This window comes from Vicugna pacos, chromosome 32 (genome assembly GCF_048564905.1).
Source record: "Vicugna pacos chromosome 32, VicPac4, whole genome shotgun sequence".
NCBI classification, from domain to species: Eukaryota; Metazoa; Chordata; class Mammalia; order Artiodactyla; family Camelidae; genus Vicugna; species Vicugna pacos.
Window position 1 is genome coordinate 15,368,562 of NC_133018.1, and position 19,527 is coordinate 15,388,088.

Sequence of the window (19,527 nt, forward strand, 5' to 3'; positions counted from 1 at the left end):
CCTGCTCCGCCAAGAAAGCTGCACAACGTGAGTAATGTCATCCTGTGCACTTTCAGCGCATGTGCGATATCAGTCTTGACCTCTGACCCAGATTTTGAGTGAAACATCTCTGTGAAGTAACACAACTGTGAGAAACTGGTTGCCGTCCCACCAGCCCCAGCTCCCAGATTAGCTCTGTGTTGGCTTTGTTTGTGCAACATCAAGCAAAATCCTCATTTGGGAAATTAAGGGGTTGCCCGTGGTTACAGCTTTCGTTCAGTCCCGTTATCTTGTCACCTCGGGTTACACTTTGATGAGTGAAATCAGAAGCTTGAAAGCGAAACAGAAGCAGATTTTTGTTTCAAACACAAATTCCACATCGTATCAACTGCTTACACTCCTAAACTTAAAAATGATAGCACCTAGAGTGGACAGTTAAGAACCAGTTATGTGTAACATGGCTTCACCGCATTACACCCAGGGTTTCTCTGTTTTTCACCAGAGTGCACAATCATTTGGTTTTGCACAATTTTATACATAAGGAGATTATTTTGCTGTGAAGATGGGCCGGGCAGGTAATGCCCGATCCTTGCCTGTCACTGACTGTCCGGGATGGACATGTGACTCGTTGCGGAGAGATTTGGAAAATTTTACATAAGCTGGGAAGCAGCGTCCAAATTTAGAAAAAGATCGCTGGTGACCTTCTGGAGACATATGCATGAGAAACTCAAATACTGCATCTCGTGGGCTCTAAGATACACCATGAAAAACAAAACATAATGAAAACACTGCGAATTAATCCCACGGGTTACCAATTGTTATGCTCATTTCATAGTACCTAGCGGAGGTCCTAGTGCATAGTAGGCACTATTTGTTGAGTGATGGAACCGAAACCTGGAGAGGTTAAATGACTTGTTCAAGATCTTTGGTAAGAGGTGGATCTAAAATTCAAGCTCAGGTCTGACTCTGGAATTCTAAAGGCAGGAAGTCTCCTGCTAGTAAACGTGAAAGTGCCCGTCCGTGAGTATGGGTCCGAAGACAAGAAAACGTTGCCTTGAAAGCCAACTCATCTCTCATCTCTCTCTCTCTCTCTCTCTCTCTCTCTCTCTCTCTCTCTCTCTCTCTCTCTCTCTCTTTCTCTCTCTCTCTCCAGCATCTTGATTCAGTCGGTGAAGATAGGCCACGGATACTTTTCCATGCTGCGGGAGGAGAGTGCCTTGAAGAAGCAGCAGCAACAACGTCAGAAACTAGAAGAGGAAGAAAGACATAAATTCCAACCAGCCAAAAACATATCAGAAATCCACTATGGGGATATTCTTTTGACGTAAGTAGACGCGGTCGCCGGGGCGCTGGTGGTCTGGGGGAGGACCCCGGAGAGGGAACGCTGCTGTCTCAGACTGGGAGCCCCGTCTTAGGCTGGTGCCTAATGACGTCTTTGTCTGGTTCAGCCTGCCTCACCAGCCACACCTTCTGGTACTCGGTGGAATGTCTCTACCACATATGTCCGTCCTCATATCCGAAGCCAAGAGCTACCCAAGAAATCTGGCTGGTCCGCAGACATGCCTCTTTCCCCCTCTCCTTCCCAGGCGTCCTCTGGGCATTCTCCCCTGCTGTTCCCTGGGCCTTAAATCCTCTTCCCCACACCCACTTCCAGCTAAAGTTCTACTTCTCATTTAAAAGCCCAGCTTCAGTGCTGCCCTCTCCTGATGCTTCCTGGATGTCAGCCCAGCCACCTCCAGAACCCATCTGGACTCCGAGTTCCCGTAAGGTCTTGGTATGCTAGTTTGTTTTATTCCACATCAATATCCCTATTCCAGGCCTTCACCTGAAACTCCAGATCCTAGCTTAGTGTCCACGCAAAGCAAGTTGGACAAAAAAAATGTTTGTTGGATTCTTTTTGTAAAGGTCTTTCCTCTGGTTGGGAGAGGACCGCCAACGGACTGGTCCCTTACGAAACGCTCATTCGTGTGACAATGACAATCATGCTGAATAATCACAACCACAGCAATGATGTATGATTGTCTACCACGTGCTTAATGTGCATCTTTTTGTTAAAATTTCAAAACATACCTATGAGATAAATACTCTTAGCCCCATTTTAGAGATTGAGAATGAGGCTTAGAGATACATAATTCCCCTTATGACTGAGGTCATAGTTGGAAAGCATCCTGAATTCCCAAAATGGAGTGACCCCAACACTCACGGAGCATTCTGCAGAAACAGACTCCCAGGGTACTTAGCTTGTGCAGACCAAACGAGGCACAAATCAGGGGTGGAAAGAAGGTGCTGAAGCAGGAAGACAGGAAATATATATACGGTAGAAATGGCCTGCTACTATACCCATTGTCCTGTTAGAACAGCGGTTTCAGCCTTGGCTCCACAGTTTAGAATCCACCTGAGCAGTGTTTAAGACGCCAATCCCCAGGGTGCGTCCCAGACCCATCACATCAGACTCTCTGCAGGTATGACCTGGACACAGCACTTTTTAAAGCTCTCCTAGATAATCCCACTTGAAGCCCAGCTTGAGAACTATTATGCTGGGGCTATCTTTGGGAGCCCAAATTGCCACGTTACTGGCTACAGAGGAAACGGAATCCATAGCAAACATTCCCTTTTTCTGCACCATTTCCCAAATTCTGTTGTTTACAATGTTAACTTAAAGAAAGATGAATGTGTTCTTAAAAAAAAGGATCCTATGGATGGGATGGTACAATATGTGACGTTTTCCACTTACCATAGTGGTTTTGAGGTTCATCTCCAACCGGGAAGCAGACTGGCAGTTGCCAGGGATTGAGGAGGTGGGGAGCGGAGAGTGACTGCTTGGTGGGTATGGGACCTCCTTTAGGGGCTGATGAAAATCTTTTGGAACTAGATTTAGGTGATGGTTATACAGCCATCAGTTCAAGCGCCATTAAACGGCACCTTTTAAAACAGTTAACTTGATGTTATGTGAATTTCAACTTAATGGAGTTCTGGTCTGTGAGGCAGTGGAGTGGAGGTGAGGGGGCTGGACACTAGTGATTGGAGATCTTCTCAAAGCTCAAGGTTCCAGGTGATTATTGGGGTCTCCAAGTGTGAATCCATGAGGGGCTTATATAGTTCCAGACTCCTTTCCCCTGAAATTGTGGCCCTTGGGAACCCCAGGCCTTTTTTGTAAAAAGGGTCTCCTCTTTGCTTCCTCATTTGTACAGACCCTGGACTGTGGTTTCTGTCCCCCTTGCCCCGTGAAGCTCTTAGAAGGAAAGTTGACCTTTTCTGAATTGGCGACTATCCTAAGGACCAAAGCAGCACCCGTGCTGGCTGACCTCTCTGCTTTCCAGTCTCTCTTCAGTTCACCTAGAGATCCCCACTTTGTTGTCGGCCCTTCGCCACTCTTTTTAAAAGTATATATTTTGTCCAACATTTTTGGTTATTTTTACCCAAAAGGTTGGTCTAAATAAGGTAGCCTACCATTTGTGCATTCATGTGTTAACTCATTTATTCATCCTGAGATGAGAGGAAATATTTATGATTTACAATCCCCATGCTATGCCTTCCAAGGAGAGGGCCTTCCAAGGAGAAGGCTTTTTTGGTGAGGAAAGGGTATTTAAGTGAATATGAAGCTCCAGAGGAAGAGCAACATGGCTTCCCTGCTGGATAGAATGGAGACATTCAGAAAACAGGACGAGAGTGTGAGCACAAGGGACCCTTTGGAGGAGAGAAGAGAGAAAAGGCAGCCATCACTGGGAGAGAACAGAGAGATGTCTAATGAGGATTTTTATGAGGTTTTGCCTCATAGTGTGAGCTATAAATCCATTTCTCAGTTTCCCCACAAGCTCTTCAGTAAAATATCCATTGCCCCTTAGTGCATTATGATCTTGGACTTTTATCTTGGCTTCAAAGTAAGTTTGGGGGTCAGAAAGGGAGACTGTTTTGGCCCTGGTCCATTTTCATTGTACATCCAACCACTTACAATTGAAGACCTACTGTGTGCAGGCCCTCTGATGGCATGAAGGTATGGAAAGGGTTAAGAGATAGTCCCTGCCACCTGTGGTGCCACAACACAGTGCCACGGGGGTGCACAATGAAGTGCCGTTAAATGTGTCTGTAAAGGGAAAACACTCTTCTTGTATGTTTCTCCTTTACTGTCATACCATAACCACACTCACACTTCGGACACCAGATGTGTGGGTTTGGGTTTTTTTTTTTTTTTTTTCGCTACACCAATCACTTCTCTGTGACACCAGCTGGGATCCTGCCGTCCTATTCAGTTCTTACACTTTCTACCTGGAGTTAGCCGCAGATCCCACAGGTCAAGGGTTCAGTCCCACAAGGCTGCCCCCGTATCAGATGCCAATCACAAGTCCCAGGTTGTCACCAGTACTTCTGACCAACCACCTGTAAATCAGGTTTCCCATGACCCCCTCCTTGGGTTTGATAATTTTCTAAAATGACCCACAGAACTCAGGGAAACACTGACTCCCATTTCTCCAGTTTATTATATAATAAAGGATACAGATGAACACCTAGATGAAGGTACACAGGGAAAGATCTGGAAGGGTCCAAAGCATAGGAGTTTCCCGCCTTGTGGAGCTGGGGAGCACTATCTTTCCACTAATTTGGATGTGTTCACCAACCCAGCAGCTCTCCAAGCCCTATCCTCTGGGGAGCCTATGGAGGTGCCATCACATGGGCATGATCTGTCATTGACTCACTCTCCAGCCCCTCTCCCCTTCCCAGAGGGTTGGGGGTAGGGCTGAGGGTCCCCAGTTTCTAATCATGGCTTTGTCTTTCTGGTGACCAGCCCCCATTTTGAAGCTACTCAGGAGCCTACCAAGAGTTGCCTCGTTAGAAAAAAAGACACCCCATCACCCAGGAAATTCCAAGGGATTTGGGAGCTCCGTGTCAGGATCCAGGGTCTAAAACCAAATATTGGACCAAGAGATGGTCCTAGTGCTCTTACCACTTAGGAGATTACAAGGGTTTTAGGTGCTCTGTGCCAGCACCTAGAGGCAGAAACTGTGTGTGTGTGTGTGTGTGTGTGTGTGTGTGTGTGTGTGTGTGTGTGTGTGTGTGTGTGTGTGTGTGTGTGTATTCCTATTATTTTATAGTGCCCACCCCCTCGAGTCTAGGGATGAAAGGGAAATCTGGAAAGGATCCCCAGAAATATGACTTCTGAGCAGTATCTTTAATGCTGAATGAGAGTTCATTGGGTGACCAGTAAAAGGTATGGTTAGGCCCACCCGGATCAGCCCACCATCAGCCCACCAGAGTCCCGCAGCCAGCACGTCTGGTTAGAAAGGCTGGGGCTGGAAAAGGAGGGTGTGAGGCTATTATCTTTCCCCAAAATCAGAAATATGATTTTCAAAGTGAAAAACGTTTTAAAAGCTGGCAAGTATTGACCTGAGCCACCTCCATCCAGCCACTCAGTGGACCACCACCGAAGTGTCCTCATGGGACCTCGAAGGGGCACATGATACAGAGAAAGCCATTCAATGAGTTGAGGGGTTCTTAACGTTTCCAGGAAGGTCCCAAGGGCTCAGCGCAAATTTTGCCTTCTGTGAGCCTGGTACCTACTCCTAGTGACACCGGGCAGCTGGCAGCCTTTCCCTAGAGCAGAAAAAGAATGAACTCATGGCTTTTTTTTTTTTTGCAGGAACTGAGTCTGGATTAGTGGGCAAACAAGCAGGCACTGGGGAAGGCGGCAAGTGTCAAAGATCTTTCCGTGACCGTTTACATAGTTCGGTTGTGACATTTCCCTTGTTGGCATGGGGTTTGTCATCCGTGGTCACAGAGCACAATTCTTCCCTCTCTGATCTGTGTTTCAGTGTGAAGACATGGTTTACTTAAAGTTTAATCAGTTTAAATATGCATGAGATTCTGTCCTCTCGTAGACATTGGTCTGGTTGTGTCTTATCCAGTGGATTTGATGAGCTGTGCAAGGCTGGTTGTTAAAATAAAAATGGAGGCTTTTACGGCAACATAGCCATCAAATGCAGGTGGGGAGGCAGGAATTGTAAACATCACTGAGAGATTATTCTTACCAGTATGGAGTAGTGGTTAAGAGCACGGGACTTGGATTCGAGTTCTGAATTCCCCCACACAGCTGTGAAACTTTGGGCAAGTTGCTGTTCCTCTCTGAGCCTCCTTTTTCTCTTCATCCTTATGAATGGTACCCAACTCCCAAATTTGTTCCGAGGATTAAATGAAATCACGATTAGTGCAGAGCCTGGCCTATGAGACGTGCTCGGTAATTGCTAGCTATTATTATGCAGTGAAATGAATTTGATCTCTCTGGGCCTCAATTACCTAAAACCCTCAGATTTATGGCTAAAAAAAAAATCTAAATTTCCAGGCAGACTAGAAGGCATCTCACATCTAAGGGCTATGCTCTATAAATATAATTCCAATCACAGAAGTACCAAAACTACAAGTGTGCATTTATAACTACCTTTTTAACAAGGTATTTGATCTTGTGCATTATAAAAGTAAAAGGGATTATTTCCCTCCCCACCATCCCCGGATCTAAGATCATAGGATAAATTCTTTCAGACCAAAGTTTTAAGTCTGACAAACTACATAGGGAAAAAGAAAATCAAGCATGTCCCCAAAGATTCCTGCCTGCAAGCAGTCTTTCCCTCTGTGTTCAATGACCTCATTTTTCAGCTGCAAATTCAGCTGGAAAAGGTGGGGAAAAAAAAAAAGACGAGTAAAATTTGTCTTACTATTGCAGTTGAGAGGAGACATAAAACAAGACATTAAGGAGCGTAAAAGCTGGGTTTATTTCCACATGTTCTAAACCACTGGGGGTCACGGTTGAGCCAGTAGACTGGGCAGGGCAACATATTGGCTTGTGGTTTCCTCAGCTCCAGGGCTGAATGAAGTGCCCATGGAAATGAAATCAGGGGACTAGATTCTGGGCCTGTTTTGTAGTTAACTCTGTGACCCCAGGATGGTCCTCAAATTACCAGTGTCGATGAAAAATTAATCAGTCGATCTAAGAAAGAAATGGGCAATTTTATTTGAGCCAAATTTGAGAATTATAATCCGGGAAGAGCATCTCTGAAAGCTCTGAGAACTGTTCCACCATTTAGAAATCAAGGCACAATTTTTTAAGTTTTTTGATACAGAGGGCTGTACATCAAATGATGTATTATTGACAGTTTACATGATCCAGGTCTTGGTGTCATCCTGGTGGGTCATGTGACCCCTTACAAGATCAAGAAGGAATGTTATCTTTTAAGGAGTTGTCTGGTCGATGCTAGATTGTTGCTCTTTCTGGTGGAGCAGGTGTTCCTACTGATTAGGGAGGTTTGGTCGATGCATAATGCAAACACACAATGCACAGTGTGAGGAGAAAGTGGGCCAAAGGGTAGAGAAGAATATTTTTGTGTGTAAATTGTTCTTGCCTTGCCTAAAATATGAATTGTTTTTCACCCCAGGAGGAAGGTAAAGTCCTAATGGGCGCCCCCACCTCGCCTCTTCTGCCTCCCTCCATATCATTTCCCCCATGCTGAGCCAGAGTGAGCTTTCCAGACATAAATTGCTCCCAGTTTAAGATCCTCAATGGCCACCATTCTTGTTAGATAAAGACAGACAACTAATCAGGGTCTGCAAGCTTGTGCCCCCAGCCACAGCTCATCACCTCCTTTTTTTCCCTCCGCCCCAGCCACATTCTCCCACTGTCCCTCCACTGCAGGGCCTCTCCCTCCTACTTAATTCCCATTCAACCTTCAGATCTCAGCTCCCTTTTTTTTTTTTCCAATTGAAGTACAGTCAGTTACAATGTGTCAATTTCTGGTGTACAGCACAATGTCCCAGTCAGACACATACATACATATATTCGTTTTCATATTCTTTCTCATTAAAGGTTATTTCAAGATATTGAATATAGTTCCCTATATTTTTATATAAAATGTATCTATTTTTATATAAAATGGCTTACATTTCCAAATCTCAAACTCCCAAATTTATCCCTTCCCACTCCCTTCCCCCCACCGCCGCCCCGTTTACTATGTCTGGGAGTCTGTTTCTGTTTTGCAGATGAGCATTTACTTTTGTTCCAGTTACCGTTGCTGTGAGCAACCACTCCAAAACCTATTAACTCAAAACAACAGATGTGGATTTCACTCACAAGTCTGCAATTTGAGCAGGATTCAGTGGGGGGAGGATTGTCTCCAGCTCTAGCTGGGGCAGCCCCAAGAGTCCGTTTCCAAGATGGCTCATTCACATGGGTGGCAGCTCGGGGCGGGCCAAGGTCCAGTGGCCTCGGTTCCTTCCCCTGGGAGTGTCTGCACAAGCTGCCAGCTTCCTCCCAGCATGGCGGTGGCTAGATGCTAAGACAGGGCTTCCCAAGATCCAGGAAGGAAAAGCTGCCAGTTCCTGGAGCTTTGGCCCAGGAATTGGCATCACACCACTTCCGGCACATTCTATTGGCCCAGCCACTCACAGAACCAAGGTTTCAGTGGACCAAGAAGTCACCTTCCCATAGGAAGAAACCTGGGACACGTGTTTCTAAATTGACACAACTCCCTCCGAGAAGTGGTCCCTGACTCCATTTCAGCCAAATTCCCTATTTGGGCATCAAAACACCACACACTCTTCCACTCAGCCTTATCACCACCTTCTTTGTGTGAAGTCCATCTCCCTGGCGAGACTCTAAACTCCGGAGGGGAGGGGCTGGATCTGTCTCCTTCATTGCTGCATCCACAGCCCCCAGCACAGAGATGTTCAATAAAAACAGGTAGAAATGAATGAACAGGGAACCTGTCGATGATTCGGTCAATGTTCAAGTACTTAGGCTCGGAAACTAAAAGGCTTTAAAGGAACAGGCAGGTAGCGTGACTGCGTAAGGCAGGCTGGTAGGGAGATGCCAGGGTTCTTGAGTCTCGGACCACCCAAGACACAACACCTCGTGCAAGGTGGGCAGCGATCTTGATCTTGGGCCCCACCTTACTCTTGCCCAGTGTGGCAAGAACTTTTGAGTCTTCAGGAACCAAAGCTTTTCCATTTTTATTTGACATCTCCCAATTTTAAAATAGAGACAGTCGATTGTATTACACACACACAGTAGGCTTATGAAAATGTGTCTATGGGTTATATTTGGTCATGGGCAAAAAATCTATACCTTATGACTCAGGCATGCCAAAAAGGAAAAAAAAAAACTATTTTCTAGTACTGAAATGGCTTCCTCCATGATGGTGTTGGAAAAAACTCAACTATGGTATTGGATGTAAACATCTTTTTCACTTTGAAATAGGCTTTTTCAGGTAAATGTCCAGTGGTTTCAAAGATGAACTGCCTCTTTGGGCTGTTTCTCTCCTCTCTAAGCATTGCCCCCCTCCCTCTCCCCCTCCTGTCTCCCCAGATGGTTTTGGCTTCAGAGGAGGCTTTGGGATTCTCTGTGGAGCAATCAGCAGTCTGTAGAGTTGGGAGAAGCCTCTTTAAGGAAAGGATCGAAAACAAAAGCCACAGGCAGTTGCTTCCCTGTGTCCATCCCACCATTTCTGCCTCTCCCCATCCCCGTTGCTAGCACCTTGGTGGGAGCTACCTGCCTCTCTCAAGCTGAAATTATGACAGTACTTCTCATTGGTCTCCTCTGCCTCTACCATTGGCCATTCTCAAAATGGAAGCCAGAGGAATTCTCTGTAAATGCAAGTCAGAGCATGTCTTCTCCCAGCTCACAACCCTTTACTCTCATTCAGAGAAGAGGCCAAAGTCCTTGCAATGATCTGCAAGACCCCGTTCTCTCTGCACACTTCCCTCCCTCCTCTTTCTGTTGCTCACTCCACTCCAGCACACGTGCCTCCTTGCCGCCTCTAAAACACAGTCCCTCCTCAGGACATTTGCACCTGCTGTTCCCTCTATCCAGAATGCTCTGCCCCCAGACATCTGAATGGCTCACTCCCTTTCACTCTGCAGATTCTGATCAAATGTTACCTTCTCTGTGATGCCTTCCCCAATCACTCTCTTTAAAATTGAAATTCCCAGCCCTTTCTGAACCCCCTTCTCTGTTTTTTTTTCTTTCCATAGCATGTTTCATTATCTAGTACGGGGCACCGGGGAGGGATGGTCAGCAAACGCCAGCCAATGGGCCAAATCCAGCCCCCAGATTGGTTTCATGAAGTTTTATTGGAACACTGCCATTTATATATTCTTTATGTACCATTAGTGCCTGCTTTCGTGCTACTAAGTGTTTGTGATGTGGACCGACTTTGTGTCCCACAAAGTTGTAAATATGTGTCTAGCCCTTAAGAAAACATTTTCAACCCCTAGTTTATTTAGTATGTTAGTATACCACACAATGTCCCTATTTATCTTATTTATTCTCTTTGCTCCTCCACTAGAATATGGCTTCCACAGGAGAAGGGGTTTTTCTATGCTCTGTTCAGGGCTACGTCTAGAATCTTCATCTCTCCAGCTGGGATTACTGCCTGGCCCAATGTAGGTGGGCCAGTGGATGTGCAGTGATATTTACCAAAGAAGCCCTGGCGAGAGAAGAAGACATTTAACACTGCTCCTCGCGGTTCACCCTTCTTCTCTTGTTCTGCTTTGTCTTCAGCACCTACGGGGATGAGAGGACAAAGAAGATGGGGGCTGGAGTCATCCTCCAGCCGTTCATCCCTGTGCACAGCTGCATCATTGCGCCCTTGCTGCCAAAGGCTCACGTGTAAGTAGAGTCTCGCTAGTTTATCATTCGAAGCCAAGGTGAAATGACAGCCAGCTAACGCGTCAGGAACTCTTGAGCTGTTCCTTTGTCCTCTTGAAAGAGACAGCAAGCCTGGAGCTGGCAGCACTATTTGGCATATAAAAATAACGGAAAGCAGACATGCTGCTTTAGAGCTAAGTGGCAATTCAGCTGGGACGGAGTCATTCCATTCCTTACCAACCCAGACGCCCTGATGTCAAATAGTTTGCAAAGCCTGAGAAAATCTGTCTCCAGCCCGCGCACAGCAAATGTCTCCACCGGGGCTTGGGGAACACATTTTCAAGGAAATCAGGGAGCTCTTTCCCAGAGAAGCCCCTGCCGCCTTCCAACCAGACTCCAGGAATAAACTCATCATTGCCTGGTGTAGCAGGGGCTAATCAGCCCTCCAGAGAATACTCTGGCTTTCCAAACCTTGACGTCTTGCTTCCCTTTCTTGTCCAGGGACATTCCAACCGGCAGCCTCAGCTTGATGTTCTTAAAACATCTCCTTGCAAAAATAGGCTCTACATCGTCTCCTCATGTCCCTTGGGAACACCTGCACTTCTGCCTATCTCTCCCACGGACAAGCCCTCTGAAACCAAATGGAGCAAGTCAGTGGTTCTTGGACATGCGCTTGGATCTGGATCATCAGGGCTGGGAGGGGTGGTGAAATGAGGAAGTGCCTGGGAAGTGCACGTTCCTGGGCCCCACCCCCGGTTCTTTTGACCTTAGCAAGTTGAGCTTTAAGTCAACTGCGGAAGTGACTGGAGAGTTTCTTGCTCATCTTCCTTCCGTGCCAGATGGGGAAACTGAAGCTCAGACAGAGGACAGAACCTGCCAAAATTCTCACAACAGGAGTTGTGACCTCCTCACTCTCAAGTCAGGTCTTTGTATCAGGTTTGTTAGATGATGATGGTGGTGGTGGCGGTGATGGTGGGTATCACCGTGGTGGCAGTCATTATTTGTTATTTCTTATGTAAACCGAGGATTAGCAATCTTGTTCTTAAAGCGACAGATAGTAGACGTTTTAGGCTTTGCAGACCAGATGGTCTCTCTTGGAACTACAATCATCCCTAGGTATCTGCGGGGAATTGGTTCCAGGACCTTTTGCAGATACCCAAGTCTGCAATGCGCAAGCCTCTTACGAGGACGAAATAGGGTCGTACAGTCGGCCCTCCATATCCACAGATGCGGAGGATTGACTGTACTTAACTTTGTTGTTGCAGCATGAAAGCTACAATGAGTGGATTGGCTGTGTTCCAGCGAAGTTTTACTTGCAAACACAGGCATACGCTCCCGCCCTAGACTGAAGGCTGCCCTTTCTTCTCCTTAGCTGTTAAAAGACTCCAGCTGCATCAGTAATCCATTGCTATATTACAGACCACCTCAAAGTAGAGTGGTTTAAAACAGCAACCATTTACTGTTGTTCACAAGTCTGCAGGTCAGCTGGGTGGTTCTGTTGGTCCAAATCCATTCAGTCAGTCCTGTCTGGGCTTACGTATGTGTGTGCACCCAGCTGATGGCTAGGCTGGAGGTTGGCCCCGATAGGGTGGCCTCATGCCCAGGTCGGTTGGTTGGTTGGCTGTTGGCTGGGGTGACAGGAGCGACAGTCACTCTCATCATGTGGCAGGCGAGCCCAGGTGGTTCCATGGCAGTTGGGAGGGGTTCCAAGGACAAGAGCCTAAGCACCCAAAGCCTCTTAAGGCTTAGGCTCAGCCTGGATCCGATGACCTCTCCACCCCATTCTTTTAGCCAAAGCAAGACATCAAGCCTGCCCAGAAATGAGGGAGGAATGGGGCAAAGAAAGACTCCAGAGAGGCAGGATCACAACGTAGGGTGTGTGGATGCAGGGATGGGTGGAGATTCCGGGCAGCTTTATCATCAGTCTACCCAAAGATGTCAGGGCAGAGCCTGCCCGGTCGGTCCTCACGTTCTCAGTCTTCACATCAGCAGAGGTGGATCAGAGTCTGGTCAGTCCCTTCAGTCCCAGTGCAACTGATCCAAAACTGGCCGAAAATTCTGCATTGACTGTATGGGGATCAATTCAATCATGCCGAGGAAGACTTGACTTTTATCTCTTTAAAAAGGAGACGTTGGGGGTGGTCTGTAGGAATGAGGACAGCCCCTCCTTTCCTCTCTGAGTTGCTGTCCCTCACAGCTTCTCTGAAGGATCTGTGCAGCAAAAGCAGTGACCACAGCCATGGTCCAGGTTCGCCCTTGGCGGTCAGCATGGGGTGCTCGGAACAGCTTTGTAAGCATTTTCCGATTTCTCTTAGTAAAAGGGAGGAAACGCTGTTTTCTTCTCAGGGCCGTTCGCGCCCACTCGTATTCTGTGGCAGTTTCAATAGGGTGGCCTTCTCAGGTGCACTGACCGCTGGGCTCTTGCCTGGAATTTTTTTCTGAGCCCAGGGATTTTAGAAGCAGGCTTTGTGCATCCCAGTCAGCATTTTCATCTCTTATGCCCCACATTTAACAAAACAAACACTTTCTCTTTTAATTTGATAAAATCCAAGATACTGTGCTTTGACTTGACATACAATCATTATGAGAAAGGACCAGTTTATATCAAGCATGTTTCTGTGGCTCTTTCTTCCTTTCTCTTTATCAGTTTGTTTCACTGCACATTAGATGAGAGACCATTGGGTTTTGTGTGTGTGTGGGTGTGTGTGTGTGTGTGTGTGTGTGTGTGTGTGTTTAGAGCAGTTTTAGATTCAGAGCAAAACTGAGTGGAAGGAACAGATCTTTCCCATATGCCCCCTGCGTCTGCACAGTCGTCCACCCCGCCCCGCCGCTATCAACATCCTCCACCAGAGCGGGATGTTTGTTACAGCTGATGAACCGACACTGACACATCATTATCACCCAGAGCCTGGAGTTCACCTTAGGGCTCTCTCTTGGTGATGTACATTCTGTGGGCTTGGATGAACGTACAGTGACATGTATCCGCCATTGCAGTATTGTCTTTTCACTGCCCTAAGAATCCTCCGTGCTCTCTGCCTGTTCATCCCTCTCCCCCTCCCCAACCCCTAGCAACCACTGATCCTGTTATTTTTTCCCACAGTTTTGTCCTTTTCCAGAACGTCATAGAGTTGGGCTTGTACAGTAGGTAGCCTTTCCAGACTGCCTTTTTTCACTGAGTAATATGCTTTTGAGGTTTCTCCTTGGCTTTTCATGGCTTAATAGCTCATTTCTTTCTAGCGCTGAATAATAGAGTCCATTGTCTGGATGGACCACAGTTTATTTATGTCTAAAGGACATCTTGGTTGCTTCCAAGTTTTGGCAGTTATGAACAAAGCCGCTATAAACATTTGTGTGCAGGCTTTGTAAGGCACTTTTTGTAAACAGAGAAAAAGGTCCAGACCCACTAGAGGAAACCCTTTCCTGGTGGAAAAGGAAGGAGCGCCCTACACATCAAAATCAGAGTTAAAGCACAGATTCAGGAGCCAGACTGTCTGGGCTCAGATTCCAGCTCTGTCGTAGGCTGCCTTTTTGGACCTTGGACAAGTTACATGGCCTCAGTTTCTTCACCTGAAAAATGGGGATGCTAATAGTACCTTCCTCACAGGATTGTTGTAAGAATGACGTTAGTAAATGGATGTAGAGCACTTAAAACAGTGTCTAGCACAGAGTATGTGCTCTGCAGGAAGTGTTACTATTCTTGTTATCATCATCATTATTTTTTTCGTTGTTATTGTTGCTACTGCCCTTTATTATTTCCATGGTTCGTGTAAGAATTGTGCCCAAGACAGCTTATCTAGAAAATGTCAGGTCTTATCCAATTTATTCCTGCCTTCTTCTATTCAGTAACCAGAAACATACTGAGCCTACTCTGTGCCCGGCACAGTGTTACCTGTAGTGGACAAGACTCTGTAGCTTGCCAGCTCGTGGGCTAGAGAGACAGGTCGTTACAAGAGAGCAGGCACATGAAATGTAGGGACAAGGGGACACATTGTAAGGATGGAGATGCTTTAGAACCTCCTGGGAGAGAGCCTAATCCCGACCTAGACAAACCAAGGAAGGCTTCCTGCTGGAGGTGACATCTGAGCTGAGACCCAGTCACTGAGAGGCAGAGAAGGAGGAGGAGAGAAGATATGTATCAGGAGCAGAGAACAGTACCAAGCACCTCACCTCACCCTTACTCTGATGATTACTGCCATTATACAGATGAGAAAACTGAGGCTCAGGAAAATTAAGTGATTCAGTCAAGACCACATAGCTAGTTAACGGCAAAGCTAGGATTCTAACCCAGTGCAAAGAGGGGACGGTGAGCTTGAGCTACTGAGCAGAATCTCCCCCGGCTGCAGATGGTGGTGCAGGGATGAGAGGAGACTCCAGGCTGGAGGGGTGGACGGGGTCTCAGACGTGACCGTGTGTTGGTTTGCCAGGGCTGCCATAACACGGCACCACAGCCCAGGTGGCCTAAACCGCAGAAATGTCTTCTCTCCCAGTTCTGGAGGCTGGAAGTTCATGATCAAGGTGCCCACAGGGTTGGTTCTTCTGGGTCCTCAGCTTTCCGAGGGCTGCCTTCTTGCTGGGTCCCCACACGGTCTGTCCTCTGTGACACGGTCTGTCCCCTGTGAGTGTGTGCCCCAGTGTCTCTGGGGTCATGCGTCCTCTTCTTCTAAGGACACCAGGATTAGGGTCCACACCTCATTTTAACTTGCTCACCTCTTTCCAGGCCGCAGATACAGTCACATTCTGAGGTACTGGAGACTAGGGCTTCAACATATGAAGTTTGAGGGACCCAATTCAGTCCATAACACATAGTTTAGGAATTTTGAAGATTTTAAGCAAGGGCCAGGTTTGTGTCTGTCCTTGTCACCGGCAGAAAGGAAGCAGATGCTCGCAAGCCCCTCGTCCCCCTGTGACGAAGCCGATCCCACCCCACCAGTTAACTCCCTCACCCCGCCCTCCCTGCCGCCCTGGCCTGCCAGACAAAGCCCAAAGCCCAGGCCTGCAGGGGCTCTGAGTTGTGAACAGAAGGAGCCTCTCCCCTGGCCTTTCCTAACTTCCTAGGGTCACAGTAAGGGTGCAGGGAGTTGTCTGCTACCCCGGGTGCCCTGAGCTGCCAGAATGCACTTACCTGTAGGGACCGAGAGGGTGTAAAGGGGGAAGGAAGGGGTGAGACCTGGGAGACTCATCCCAGGGTTTGCGGGTCCTTTAAATTAGAAGTGAGAGATGAGGAGATGCTGAGAAAACAATTTGTGGAAGGAAAAAAAGGAAGAAGGAAGGGGCTCCGGAAAGAAAGAAAGAAACAAAAGAGCCGCTGATGCTGAGGGTTTCCCGGGATCACCCAGGGCCAGCTCCCCACCAGAGCCCCAGGGCTGGGACTCCACCCTCAGAGGAAGCCAGGAGGGCGGATGGCTGCCTGCCCCTCTGGGCATCAGGCCCGGGAACCCTGGGGAGTATGGACCAGGCCCACAGCAGTTTCAGAGAAGAGCAATTACCCAGCTCCGTAATGGAGGCATCTCGCCCATTAGCGTAAGAGGAGAAATCACGCAGGGAGGGGGAGGCTGGTTAGGACTCCACCTCAGTTCCAGGAACAGCGCTGGCAGCGGGTTAACCCTCTCCTGACCTTGCTTTCGGCATCACCATCGCCTTGGCTCCGTCAGCACCTCTCACCATCAGAGCTCAGGTACATGAGAGCACAGTCTCGGGTTAAGCAGACGGAGGTTCAAATCCTCACTAGTCTTAGCAGCTGTGATCTCTTTACCTCTCTGAGCCCCTCGTCTGCAAAGAGGATGGAATAAAGGTGATGCAGGAAAAAAGGACGTGGGGCGTGAGGAGGGCCCTGTCCAGGTCTCGGTGGAGTCCCTGGGACGTGCTCCGCCAAGTGTGGGTCCTTGGCTTCACACAGGAAAGAATTCAAGAGCGAGCCCCAGCTGAGTAAAGGTAGATTCATTTAGAGAGATACATACTGCATAGAGTATAGGCTGTTTCAAAAGGCAAGAGAAAGGCCACGAGGTGTGGGGGTTGGGTGCTCAGGTTAAAGTAAAAGTAAAAGTAGGTACACACTCCACAGACAGGGTGCAGGCTGTCTCCAAAGAGGAGAGAGCGAGAAATGTGGCCATGAGGCGTGGTGTTGCCAGTTTTTATGGGCTTGGTAGCTTCACACCCTGCAAGTGGGAGGACCATTCCAACTACCCTTGGGAAGGGGCTGGGATTCCCAGGAATTTGGGCCACCGCCCAGTCTTTGGCTTTGGTGGTTAGCCTTGGGACAGTCACTGTGCCTGTGGGCGTGTTATTTATCATGTTAATATGTTACAATGAGCACATAATGAAGCTCAAGGTCTCTCTGAAGTCAAACCTCCTGGCCATGTTAATCCTCAAGGCCTACCGGGAGTTGAATCTTCTGCCATTTTGGTGTTAGTTGCTGTCATTTCTTGAATGGCTGTGCCCTGCCCCCTGCCCTCCTGTCTCAAAGGTGCCCTTCTTGCAGGGTTGTTGAGAGCATGACACAAGATATTCGGGCCCCATCTCTGTCACCAACAAGCTGTGTGACCTGGAGCAAAATAATTGCCCCTCTCTGAGCCTCAGTTTCCTCTTCTCTGAAATTCAGATTAATGATTCATACGTAGGGTTTAGGGGAGAATTAAAGAACGTATGTCAAGTGTCCTATTCAATGCCTGGCTCACTGTGTTACGGAAACGACAGGCCAGCCAAGAAACAAGCACCACTCGGAGGGTTGGAGTACTCAGATGTATTACGCCGGCGGGCTCAGAGGGGCTTCTGCTCCGAAGCTCTGAGCACCTCCAAGACGTGCACATGAGGTTTTATAGGGTAAAGTACAAGCTTAGGGTATTTGGCCAGTAGGCATGGAACAGCTTTAGCAGCATCATTATCACAAAAGTGGAGGGAGGGAGGCAGCAAACCAACATTCCAAAGCCAGATATGTCTCTTTGAAAATCCAGTTGGCTAGCAAAAAATCATGAACAGCAAACCAACACTAATTAACATAGATTTACAAGTTAGTCCAGGAGAACTCAGATCAGTATTCCGATACTTGGATCTGTGAGTTATCTTGTTAGCCCAGCCCAGCCTCTCCTTCACATTCCTAGACTTGTGAGTTATCTTGTTAGACCAGCCCGGCTTTTCCTTCACAACTGTAATACAAGATTCCCCTCCCCCATCAGAAAATATAGGTTAGATCTATTTTTAAGCAGTGTTGTAGTTACATTTTCAAAGAATATGTTCCATGTGGGTTTTTTTCTTCCATATCCGGCTACATCTGGGGGCAAAGGATTTATACATTTAAAGCAGTGGGTCTGGTTGTTCTTCGGGGTCAGGGGGAAGGGGAGGAAGTACAAGAAGTACACTCATTTCCCTGTGTTTCCAGGCTTTGGGGACACTGCTAGTGTATTTACTGTATTTCTACTAGGTGAACGATTGGGTACCTGTGGGATATGAATTTCCTAAAATCTCCAGTCAAGACCTCTACCTGTGGGACCCCTTCCATTGTCTCTTCCCGCTACACACACAAATCCCTGGTAACTGGCATGGGGTCATCTCACGCCAAATCATGGCTCTGCCACCTACTAGCCCCGTGACCTGGCACAAGTTGCTTACCTCCTCCCAGCCTCTGGTCCCTCATCTGTAAAGTGGGGCCAATATATCCCTCAGGAGCCCATTGTGAAGGTTTAATGAGCTGGTGCATGGGAGATACTTCCACATGCCTGGAGCTTGGCCACAGCTCTCTAGCTGGGAGCCAGGATAACTCCTGTCTCTATGTCACCCCTATTGTGAAGAATGTTGTTCTAACAGGGTCCCTCCTTCTGTCTCTGCAGTGAGCCCCTCTTCCGCCAGCTCTGTGCCCTCCACTGGCTCCTGGAGGCTCTGACTATCGACCATACCCACCACACCATGAAGCCAGTGATCACCTGCTGGAATCCAAAGTAGGTCTCAGCCCTTCCGCCTGCCATGTACACTGGCAACAGACTGTGCAGTGGGGGAGGAAGCGCCTATGCATTTTCCCGTTCCTTCTGCTGGTTTTTCTGGTGGATGGGTGGCTTTAGGGGTTCCACTTTGTGCTCTGTGTGGGAGCCAAACAGGGGTGAGCTGGAACCGGGTCCCCCAGGTCATGCAGCTATGAGAGGTCACGTGTGTGCCTCCTCCCAGCCTCTCTCCCCAACTCCACATTCAGTGACGTCTCACCGGAAGCTTGAAATCAGTCAGCCACAGCAGGAGTATTTACACCGTAGAAATTGGTGAGCTAGACCAGCCCACCCAGGGGGCACCGCTCTCCACCTCTCTTCTTGGACCATGTCTCCCCAACACTGCTCCTTATTTCTTCCTCTTCCTTTTCCTCCGCTTCCCCTCCCTTGGATTCTTCCCTTACTCCAAGCTTTTGTTTTTCTCCTTTCTCTCAAGATTTTGTTGTGTGCCTTTAAAAAAAATAGATAGATAGATAGATAGATAGATAGATAGATAGATAGATAGATAGATAGTTATTTCTCCACTTGGGTCCAAGGGAGTACCTGTGTTCAGGTCCCAGGAGTAGCTGCGTTTGCTAAGGCAGAAGCTCCAGGACCTGCTGTCTAGGCCAAGAAAAGTGTTAGGTGTATCACCCACCAGAGGGGAGGACCCATCAAAAGCCTCGAGGCCACTGTCGCAGGAACTGCATTGCACACACAAGGTGGAACAAGCAAGAGGCAGGCGTGTAAAGGCATTGTTTCCTTAAGGAGAGTCACGTTGTCTGCAAGAAATGGACAGAAAAGCTAAAGAACACTGGCTGGTTCTGTAAAAATCCTAGACTGAGTTAAATAAAGTTCCCCTTCACCCAATGCTATCATCCCCACCCCCAACCCCTATAATACACTGATCTCTGCCCCTCTCACAGCCCTGGTTTCCAGGTGAATTCAATCCTCTTTTTTTTTTTTTCAATT

The 19,527-nt window shown here is 47.8% G+C and overlaps 1 protein-coding gene across 4 annotated transcripts in view; it reads left to right on the top strand.

Annotated features, from left to right (window-relative positions):
* Window positions 1-19,527, top strand: part of CCDC60 (coiled-coil domain containing 60) — a 224,351-nt gene that overhangs the window by 176,305 nt on the left and 28,519 nt on the right. For 3 of the 4 annotated variants that reach the window (XM_072953089.1, XM_006204909.4, XM_072953087.1), the window contains 3 exons: window positions 1,133-1,303; window positions 10,520-10,627; window positions 18,430-18,537. In XM_072953089.1, the coding sequence (XP_072809190.1) occupies window positions 1,133-1,303; window positions 10,520-10,627; window positions 18,430-18,537 (387 nt within the window). The remainder of the gene's footprint in view (window positions 1-1,132; window positions 1,304-10,519; window positions 10,628-18,429; window positions 18,538-19,527) is intronic. The other variant, XM_072953090.1, reaches the window with a different exon arrangement.